We start from the raw sequence: 12,090 nt of genomic DNA on the forward strand, positions 1-12,090 counted from the left end.
TCTATCATTTTGGTGTTTTTATGGGCTCCTTTTATTAGATGGAATTCTGTTGTTACAGAACATTTTTACCAGTCATATATATTATATATATATTATATATATATATATATATATATATATATATATATATATATATTTATATATATATATATATATATATAGATATATATATTATATATGATATATATAGATATATAGTATATATATATATATATATATATATATATATATATATATATATATATATATATATATATTATATTATATATATATATATGATATATATATATATATATATATATATATATATACATACATATTATATACTATATATATATATATATATATATATATATATATAATATTTGTACATATACTACATATACTACATACATATCATACATACATACATACATACATGTTATAGTGAATCTGTAAAATCAGGGAATATTATATTCCCTGATATTTTCAGGGAATGTGTATAATGTCTGATCTTGGAGAATAGAATGTATATTCCCTAAAATTTTCAGGGTATATACATATTCCCTGAAATTTGGACCTTATTATCATACAGTTTCCAGACTCATATTTTGAATGACAGAACAAAGGAAAAACTAATAAATATGTGGATACAATTATCTAATTTATTTATCACATTAAATGAATGAAGCTAATAAAATTAGTTTTTAACTCAATAAAAAATAAAACTAGTACAACAAAAGTCAAAATCAAGCTACGTAATAAAATTAATTGTCAGTCACAAAATAGTCATTTAGAATATCGCCTTGTTTTCACAATGCAGGCTTGAATGGCATCGCAAGTTGCATTTAACCTTGAGCTTGAAACATTTACTTTGATTTGTTTGGCAGCATTTTGAACCAGCACAGTGTATTTTATGTATCTCTTGAATAAGGAATTTTCTTTTGATTTTTTCAGGTGAGAGTGGATTAGGCAAAAGTACTCTTATCAATTCCATGTTTCTCTCTGACATATACTCAAATGATCATCCCGGACCATCACACAGAGTAAAAAAGACTGTTGCGGTAAGGCCAATGTTTTAACTTTATATTAATTTTTTTAATTTTGATTTTTCATTTTATATAATGCTGAATCTTTTGACAATATGTTTGGTGATTGTATGAGTTTTGCCATGTAGGATAATCATCATGTTGTATTCAAATCTATTTAGAGTATAGTACAAAGTACAGTAGATTTTTTTTATCCATTCAATACTGTAATACCAATATGTGTGTGTGTGCACTGCGCATAAAAAATAAGTAGTTAATTTCTTTTATCATTATGTTTATAAGATTGATTTTGAACTTGGAATTGATTTCTGCAGGTTGAAACTACCAAAGTTCTTTTGAAAGAGAATGGTGTGAACTTGATGCTCACTGTTGTAGATACTCCAGGGTTTGGGGATGCAGTTGACAATAGCGATTGGTAAGTTTAACGTGTTGATGATGATTGTTTCAAGAATAGACTGACTAGATTACTGAATGCTCTTCTCAAACCCAGGCCTGATAATATAAAAAAGAAGGAAGGGGATTGCTAAAGATTGGCTTCTTAAGTGTGAAGTTCATGAGTGACCAACTTCTTGCAAAAGGAAATATTGTAGAAATGAAAGACAGTGGAATTGAGAGAATGGTATCCCTCAAAAGCAGAAGGAAAGAAAGTTACCAAACTAAGCAGTCCTTAGGTACAATTTTCACAGGATAAATGTAGGATTGGAGACATGGTGGATGTTTGACGGCCACTCTATCAGTTTATGTTAATTCCCAATTTCAGATATTTAATTCCCAATTTCAGATATTTACTCCATTGAAGCTTTTGGTTGCAAATGACAAATTCCCTTGTTCATAATATTATTGCGCATTCATTTGATTTTATCAGACTTTTTCTGTAAGTTCTTGTCATTCTGGTGAGAAGTGTTGCATGTTTGGCTTAAAAATCCTATCTGATCAATAATGAGTCATTGAAATTATAGTTGAATTTTTGTGGATTGCAATGGTTTTGACTATACCTTGAAAGTACAACTTATGACCTTTATACAGTATACGGTACTAAGACCATATTTTTGCTGCAGCCTTCTGTTGACATGGGCAGAAAGTATACCATATTGATTTTTTTACTGTTAGGTTTTCCAAGGTAGCTTGAATCTAAGTAAGTTATGAAATTGTTACGCAGTTGCCCATAGTCTGTGCACAAGGAAAAAAATATAATTTAACATTTATTATACATATATGTAAATGCAGTAGACACTTTTGATCTCATTTAAAAGGTAATACATAACTACAAAAATACAATGCATAATCTGCTAATAGAAATTAATTATACTGTACATTGGTAACTTGCACAAATTATATCTACATATTGCCTATGCATAAAGCTGCACTAAGTGATAGGCCAGGGAAATTAGAACTAGCAACAGCACTTGTTAATGGGCTTTAAAAGTGTGGACTTACCAGCAGTTATTGATGAATTTGGATATTCTGGTTTTTGTCACAACACCATGTTGATGGACTTGGATTGTCAGGACTTTTAACAATGCTTTAGTTGGGCCTTAGTAAATAGTACACTAAATCCAACAAATGGACACTAGAACTAAAAAAAGTAATAGCAGCCACTTTGGGAACTTCTTCAAGCATAAGATAGCCTCATTCAGAAACAGACTACCATTCATGTTTTTTTTATAGTGAAAGTAGCCTCATACCTGGAGCACTTAACTTACCCAACAATCAATGTACAAAAATGCAATACCCATTTATCTAGTTAGACAACCCTCTCTGCTACCATTCAGAACTTAAAGCTACTCCACACTATAGTACTGCTGCTATTAAATATAAAAGTCCCTTATAGATGTGATATACAGCATATGATATAAGCTACTACCATACACATTAACTTGGTTATAACCAAGAAAAATAAAAATGAATATATATATGTTTGATTTAATTGTTATTATTAATATGCTTATACCACACTAAAATGTGATGTATTATTGCCTATTCTGTAATTTTCAATTTGTATTTTTACATGAGATAGCTGTGTAAAATAATTTCTTTAATATCTGTTTAGTGATTTTGTTTTGTACAGTTTTTAATTGAATTTCATTGGCCATATATGAATGTGGAGCAGATCCCTCTGAAATTTTCTTTTCTTTTCAGCTGGCAGCCAGTAACGGATTATGTGGAAAATAAATATGAAGAATACCTCAACTGTGAATCTAGAGTTAATAGAAAACAAATTAGTGATAGTAGGGTAAGTTTTTATTACTTTATTAGATAAATGATGTATATATGCGATACTGTGGGTGAGATCATCATTTACAAGTACAGAAAATTAAATTTGCCATCGTAACAAAAAAAGTTGGTGGTTTCTCTTTGTTTGGCTAATATTTATCAAATATGAATCTCAAATAGTTATCATTAACTTATCAGATAAAAGAGAATTGGCAAATCTTTGTTGCATGACTAGCCAAGAGGGATGGTGCAGGGGTGATTTGGGAAAGGAAATAACAGGTACTTGTAATAATATAGTGTATTATTAAAAGATTTGCTTTTTTCTCCCTTTCTTTGCTAAGAGGAATAGGTTTGTTTTGTTTTGCCATATCAACAGAGTACACTGAACACTTGGGCAATTGAATATTACAAAATATAGTAATGATTTGCAAGTCTTTTCAGTTACATGTATTTTTATCAATTTTGAGTTATCCAGACATTTGGAAATAAAATTACTTTTTTAGGATTCACACACCACTTGTGTTACTGTTTGCATCTGTTGTTCTTCATAGCTTACAATACAAGCAGGATTACCCATATTAAAAGCTCACCTTCTTGTGCTTGGTTATTTTGTGGGTTGGAAATCCCTTATTGGTTTTTAACTCTAGGATGTAATTTATGAATTAAGAAAGAAACTAAGTACATAGGAACCATTGGTGTTGAACTTTTATTACTTGAGTGTACGAGATGGACCTTACATCCTGCTAACTGATATTGTCTTAATATATATATTTTTTTACAGGTACATTGTTGCCTTTATTTTATTGCTCCTTCTGGTCATGGCCTTAAACCCTTAGATGTAGAATTCATGAGACGCCTACATGACAAAGTAAATATTATTCCTGTTATATCAAAAGCAGACACATTAACGCCGGATGAATGTCAACACTTAAAAAAACAGGTAATTAGAGCTATCAATTTTTTTGTTTGTGTAACTGTCATGTCTTCTTGTGCACTATCAGGATTATATATTTGAAATTTTTGTACAACTGAAGCTAATGTATGGGATTTAGTATGGGATTTAGTTTTAAGAATGAAAATTTTAGGAAAGGTGAAGTTCAGAATTTTTTTGTAGTGGACCACTTATTTGTAGTATTGACTGGATTTGAAGGTCTGCTTAAGCAGTTGTTATAGTAAGTTTATAAATTTTAGCTAATTCTGTATTTTGCTATATGCTGATACTGCTTTTTACACCAGGTACTTAATGAAATTGCACAACACAAGATAAAAATCTATGAATTTCCTGAAGAGGAGGGAGACACCAATGCCCTTAAAATGAAACAACGAGTACCATTTGCTGTTGTTGGGTCCAATACGATAGTAGAAGTAGACGGAAAGAAAGTACGAGGCCGAAAATATCCTTGGGGCATTGTTGAAGGTTAGAACATTTTCTTTTTATTTCTTTCTCATACAAGAGAGCCTTGTGTGCCGCCTGGTTCAAATTTTCTCAGTTAGTCTGAGTTAGTGTTATGACCTAAAGGTTAGATATACTATAAAGTTAAGATTTTAAAATTGTATTTTCCCTGTTATTTTAGGTGAAAGTACAGGTGGCCCGCGGTTAACGGTGCAATTGCTTAGCTGCAAATCAGTTTTACGGCTGTCATAAAAAATCTTAATTAAAAAAATTAGGCATTTTAAGGTATTTTTACGGCACAATTTTCGGTTAACAATGCCTCCAGCACCGTTATGTGTAATGAGTACAACATTTGTAGAAATACCGTTCAGACCAGGAGGGTTATGCAAATGATATCAGCAAATTTTATGGAGAGTTATTATATAGGTATTAGGGTAAACTATATGCCCCTGATGCTGTTCTACGCCAAAAATATCGAGTTACGTAAGTGCAAATTTAGCTATGGATGTGTCGATTTATAAATGTTCATGCTTTTATGTTTAAAATATGTATGAAAATATATTACGTATTGGGCATTTTTATTTCTGCACAGAAATATAATAGTACAAAGGCAGCTTTTGAAAGTGCCCTTCATGTTATCAAAGAGGATGTTTTTTCGTGTTCGTTATTGTAAGCAGCCGCCTGCCGCTCTTCCAAAAATATAAAGTTAAAAAAGTGCAAATTTAGCGATCGATTTGTCGATTTTATAAATGTTCATGCTTTTTTGTTTAAAATGTGTATGAAAATATATTATGCATAGGGTATTTTTATTTCGGTGCAGAAATATGATACTAAGGCAGCTTTTGAAACTGCCCTTCACATTATCAAATACGATGTATTTTCTTGTTCGTTCTTGTAAGCAGCCGCCTGCCGCTCTCCCGAAAATATAGAGTTAAAAAGAGTGCAAATTTAGCGATCGATGTGTCGATTTTATAAATGTTCATGCTTTTATGTTTAAAATGTGTATGAAAATATATTATGTATAGGGTATTTATTTTTGTACATAAATATTATACAAATTAAGGCAGCTTTTGTAACTAGCCTGCACATTGTCAGAGGATGTTTTTTCATGTTCGTTATTGTCCGCCACTGTTCCGAAAAATGCATGGTGTAGTTTTATTAATTTGGGAGCTAATTATAACTCATTTTGTTTATGAAACTTCAGCTTTTTGTTATAATGAAACTACACCTTTTTAATGTAAGTTTTAATGTATTTATCTTTAAAATGTATATGAAAAATGCATTACAGGGTATTTATTTTATTTTTGTACATAAATATGATACAGTGGCAGTACGCATGTCCTTTTGAAGTCTTCATAACAGCCCTTCACATGATGATGACAATAGGTTGTTCAGTCACGCCCGAACAATAAAATTTTAATTTATATAATTGAATTACCTTTTTATAACAAATAATGTTTACAATTGTTGCATAAATTGATTTTAAAAGACAAAACTTGCATATACATTCAATTTTGCTACACTGCAATTTGTTTGTTTTTCCATGGGATAGAAGTACAAAATATAACTGCAACTTGGTCGATTTTTAGCTTTGTTGCTCGAGCAAAAAATTGAGGTACGACCATATGAGCTCGATGCCGCTGCTATGTAGATGGCATAGTGACAAAAATTAAGATAAGCACAGAAGAAAAAGTAAATATGCATCTTTTCCATAAATTCTTTAAAAACTTAAACATTACTTCACTGTATTCAATAATATTGTATGTACGTATTCTCACATTATTGTATCATAAAATACTACGGCTAATCTAAGCCAGTATTCCACGAAGCGGCCAGTGTTTTGGTTTGAAAGCAGCTGATGACGAATACAAGTTTGTTTCGGCATATTTAACACAATTCTGAGCAAATTTTCTTGCTTCTAGTTAGCATAAACAAATATCTAGATACTTGAATTATATAAGACAAGCTTCTTTTATCTTGTACGACATGTTTTTGGGTGGAAGTATGAATTGAATATGTCTCGTTGTGATTGTGATCTAATTTTTTTTCATTAACAGATTACGTTGGTGGCATGTTTGAGTAAAAAAATTACATGATTCTGTTCTCAATTTCCCTTTATGTCATCGTAATACGAAGTTTATCCTATATCTGCGTTAAACCAATAGTAAAATATGTTCTTTCAAGCACAGTAGTTTTGATTAAAATTATTTTATCTCAATTTTATCTACGGTTGTGTTTGATGGCGTACGTTTACTGGAGTTTTATCCTTGTTGCCGATGCACGATAATGGTCATTACCAGCTTGAAAGGTTTTCTCAGCTTCAGTTGTAACTAAGTTTAAATTTAACATTATATTTCTCGATTGATCTTTGATCTATATTGATCTTTGATCTATAGCGAATAAAGTTATTATATTAAGATATCTCAGTTCTATTCTACATAATGTCATTTATAACAACTACGGTAATATGTAGTGTACTATAGTACGATGATTGAAATACAAGCCAAATGGATGTTATCCAATTCGGTTGTACTTAGAAAAAAAGGGGGGGGTTTCTCGTTCAGTTTTTCATGGCTGTACACTTTTCAACGAGTATAACATTAAAACCATACTTTTATCATTCTCTTTTGCCGTTTTTGAACTTATGTAAGTAGAAGATGGGAAAAAGTTAGGCTATTGTAATTTGGTCTCTCATAAAATCGGATTATCGTAACTTGAACACCACAGCTACCTGTACGCTTTATAAAACCTTATAAAACCTTTACATACTCTAGACACCCAAAGGATTAAAGCTAGGCTTTTTTTCACTTTACAGTATTTATAATACTATAATGTACTGTACAGTACTACTGTACAGTAAACTCTATAGTACTATATACTGCATAAATATAATTTTACTTATGGTGTCATTGCGGGATTATGGCGCCGTTTGACTGGTCTAGGGCATTTTTGATGCTTCAGCAGAAAATTTTTTCTGTCATATTGGATATTGAATGTGGAAAATTATGAGAGATTTTCCAAAGGATTTTAATGTTCAGTCAAATTCAAAACTATTATTTATTTACAAAGTACAGTACCTTGATCTGTTTACAAGTAACAACAAATAAGACTGCCACCTTCGTATATGTATAGTACATATAGGCTATTAGTGGTACTATAATGCATGAAACATCATTTTATTGTATTAATAATGACAAATGAAACTTGGCCATTTAATTAGATGGTTGTTGTACTACCAAATCTGGTGATTGAAATATGTAGTAAGAATAGTTTTAAACTTAACTTTGAGGATTACTTTACTTCACAACTACTTATTCATCAACATGTGCAGTATCACATACATACTTATATTTAGACTCAGGGTATTTTCAACTTGCAGTCAACTCATCAAAGTGCATCTCCCCTTATGCGGTACATCTTTACCGAGCTAAAATGTTTACTTTAATGTATGAGTAGATGTTATGTCCACCCTCTATATCTAACTTTCTTTGTTTTTTTTACTCCCAAATTTGCAGTTGAAAATATGGAGCACTGTGACTTTATTCCTCTTCGTAACATGTTGATCCGCACACACATGCAAGACTTGAAGGATGTTACTAACAATGTCCATTATGAAAATTATCGTTGCCGAAAATTGGGTGGTATCACTGGAAATGATGGAAAGTTGAAAATGTCCAATAGGTAAGACAATATTTAAGTTTTACTTATTAATTTAGAAGAAATTTTTGTTGTATGTAGTGTGCACAGTCATCTGGTGACTTGTAAACTTGCACTTGTATATAGGTTTCAATTTTTTACCTGAAAATTTATTAATTTATGAATTTTTAAAGAAGTGCATTAGCTTATGAATATAGGATTATTTTCTGTTGCACTGGATTAGTATATCTTCATTAGTGCACCATACATTATAGATAACTGGAAGTGTTTTTCAGGGTGTATAGAGCTGTATGCAATTTTGTCGATTATAAAAAAGCTATATATCTTGTTTTAAGCTTTAACTATAAGGACATTTAGGAATTTTAAGTGTTTATACTTAACTTTTTCTGTACTATTTGTTATCTTAATGCTTATTTGTATTTTGTTTATCTTTGAATATGGAGGTTGGGTGTAGCACTGTTCAATGTTTTTAAGTGGATAAAGCCAAATTTAAACCATGAGAAGGTATATTTCAGCATTGACCTCTTTTCAAGCTGTTTAAAATTGACTACAAAAATACAGTATTGATGTCTTACCATGAATAGATATGAAAGGACATCCCAGGTGTTAGTTCCGATGAAAAAAAATTTTTTTTACTCATGATGAATACAGTCTACACCTTAAAAATGGCACCCTTGGGAACCAGGCCACTGCCAGATCACAGAAAATCCTGGATGACAGAAATCCCCCCTAAAAAATCCCCTTTATAACCAGTCTTGCCAGCTCATTCCACACACATTGCATTATTATCAAAAGTAGAACAAAGCTTAAGAATAATCACTGTCATTAGTTAGGTTTATGAAAATTGATGTCTGTTGCATGAGCATCTCCCTGGAAATGCATACACCTTCGCTACATTGGAGCTATAAGCGTACTGTTGAATCCTAATATGGCACCTTTTAATGTTTCCAGCGCTTCAAACTTTTTTAATGTTTCCAGCGCTTCAAACTTTTCTGGCTTTCATTTTCAGGAGAGAGAGAGAGAGGAGAGAGAGAGAGAGAGAGAGAGAGAGAGAGAGAGAGAGCGAGAGGATGAGATGAGAGATGAGAGAGAGAGAAGAGAGAGGAAGAGAAGAGGAGAGAGAGAGAGACTGTTGGCCGCAGTTAGGTTATTACGCAGACAATATTCAATTTTAAAAGTTAAATAATAATGCAGTTGTATTAAGAAATCATTTTAATTTAAGACTGTTGTTTAACCTACGGTATGGAATTATACATTGTTTATTATTTTCAAATGGTATTGTATTATTCTATTATAATATTTTAATACAGCAAACAGACGCATTTGCTTTTCTGTAATATTTACCTTCTTAAAATCTTCAGCTGATTGTGTTTTACCAACATTTTCACAGCCACTAGTTGGTAAAAGAATTTAATTTTGGAGATTAGTTTGTTTTTTTCATAGATTATTAGAGCTAGGTTTAAAAATGTAGCTTAGTTTATAAATGCAATAAATTAAAGAAATACAGCTGTGATTTCACCAGTATTGGATGCTGCTTTTGCCTCTTCCAAAATGTCTTGTGGCCTACACATTATTCATTTCTTCAGCCACAGCTACAACCGTAAATTTAGTGGCATACTTTCCTAACACTTTCCCCTCCACTGCATGAAGGATGAAAAAAGATTTATTTTATTTTTATTTATAGAAGTCACCATTAAAAATTGGCAAACTTTCAACAGGTCGACAACTGTAACATAACCTTTAATAAATATGTGTTAGTTCCAATAAGTGACATTGGTAAATGATTGTTTCTCAATTCAGTTGTTTGTGTCAATACTTGCCGCTACTTATGTCAGTGTCTTGCACACAGTAGTAAGTAGTTGTTAATTATAAGAAAAAACAATTAATTCTTAGATAAGTCATTGTTGGAAAGCCTGATTTAACCCTTAATGGATGGATACCCTCATATGAGTAACAACAATAGATTTTGAGTGGTGGACAGATTACCTGCTGGTGACTATCAGTGTTACGCACCATTGATTTGGAGAAATCGGGCGGGAAAGAGGTTCCATTACTTCAGTAGCCCATAAATTTATTGATAGCAACTTTTAGACTGGCTCAGCTCTCTCATTCTAGGTGTCTCATGATTCAGTTGTGTTCGGGACTTTAAAGGGGGCTTGAAGTGTGTGTCTCATGTGATGTCTTTTTATATATTATTTGCTCATAAATATACCCATTGGTTGCGGTTGGATTTAGTTCTTATCTTTAATGATAGTATGTTAGTTATGATTGTAATAGTGCAGAGAAATATTAGAAAAGTGAATAATAAAAAAAAAGTTACCGCATCGTTGATCTCAGTAAATTTACAGAATTTTTTTACTGATTTTAGTTATCATCTGTTGATATTATGTGAGCTGTAATTATAATTTTACAAAATAGATTAAAATTAATTTTCAACTCCTCATGAAAGGTTGGGAGAATTTTTTTCTCTTATACCATGTACATTTGTATATCTTCCTCTTTCCATTGATGTGTTTTTCCTAAATTGGCTGACCTCAAAGCTTGCCCAGTCTTGGGTATTGCATATGTTTTTTTGAGCCCAGCTCTTAAGGGTTAATGTGTGAAGATTTGCATTTGAAACTAATGAACTTTTGCTCCTAAGCTTATTGCTTAATGAAGAGCTAACTCATATAAGATATGCATTATTAATGGTATCTACCAAAACTGAGTTAGGCATCGAATACCTAATCGTGTGTAATCTACTGAAAATGCATCTCACACCGTACACAACATATATAATGAAATCATGTTTTTGGACAAAATTTTAATGATCTTATGACACGCAAGTAAATATGCAAATTATGGTTCTTTTGTATGCTGTAAAAAATCTGAAAAAATCTAAAAGCTGAAATATAGCCACTCAAGATCTAATGGCAGCTGATTCAAAAAAGTTCTAGATCATTGGAGTTGCCAGACCACAGAGTGCTAAATTTAAGAGGTCAGACTGTAGTCATTGTATACAAGTAAATACCAAATAAGTACACAGTATTTTATACTCAACAAACTACCGTTCTTTTTTTATTTAGCTGTGCTGTGGAAACATGGCTATATGGTGTGGAAGTTAATTGATAGTTGTTGTTGGGAGCTAGTATGAATTGTTGACGTAACATTGATTTGCTGGCAAGGTCTTCATCTTTCTTATTCAACTCCCACTATAATGAGTGGTAAACATCATCTTAATAAAGAGGGGTGCCACCTTTAAAGCCCTCTAGTACAGTATTTTATTTTCTGAGTTCCATATAACTGGCCCATTGGATCCTTTCTTATTCAAGTCTTCACAGCCACCAAGGCAGCGATTTTCAACATGGGCAACTCTTCGTCAGCTTCAGCATCCACCTCAAAGTTCACTCCAGCTGGCATACCTTCCTCTCAAAGTCTTAGCCTGTCAATGCCTAGGGCCCTTCACCTTGCATCACCAGCGTTCATCATATCACCATCCCAGATGGCCATGTCCACAGAGGGCTTAACAGACTGAGGGATCATTGTTTGCCCTTTTATCTCATCTTAGGAAGCCAGTCACCTGCCAAATCATCAGGTAGAGGGGTGAGGCAAATGAGGTTACTCCCAACTTAGACCATGGCTTTTGTGGTGTGGGTCTGTCTCTAGAAACATTGGCTAATATTGAGGGACTAGGTGCTAAGCCTTGGGTCACCAGTATCCTTCATGACCTGTATTTCCCTCCCTTTCGTGAGACAAACCCATCTCCTCTCATACCTGTAATATCTAGATGTTTCAGACACTGTGCATAAGTCAAGTCGA

At 32.2% G+C, this 12,090-nt stretch overlaps 1 protein-coding gene across 1 annotated transcript in view; it reads left to right on the forward strand.

The window, feature by feature from the left end:
* Nucleotides 1–12,090, forward strand: part of LOC135196182 (septin-7-like) — a gene marked incomplete in the record, with an annotated part of 398,771 nt that overhangs the window by 337,226 nt on the left and 49,455 nt on the right. The window contains 6 exon segments of the mRNA XM_064222767.1: nucleotides 937–1,043; nucleotides 1,343–1,443; nucleotides 3,168–3,261; nucleotides 4,024–4,182; nucleotides 4,479–4,659; nucleotides 8,151–8,316. Of these exon segments, the coding sequence (XP_064078837.1) occupies nucleotides 937–1,043; nucleotides 1,343–1,443; nucleotides 3,168–3,261; nucleotides 4,024–4,182; nucleotides 4,479–4,659; nucleotides 8,151–8,316 (808 nt within the window).

Source organism: Macrobrachium nipponense, chromosome 17 (assembly GCF_015104395.2).
Source record: "Macrobrachium nipponense isolate FS-2020 chromosome 17, ASM1510439v2, whole genome shotgun sequence".
Lineage (NCBI taxonomy): Eukaryota > Metazoa > Arthropoda > Malacostraca > Decapoda > Palaemonidae > Macrobrachium > Macrobrachium nipponense.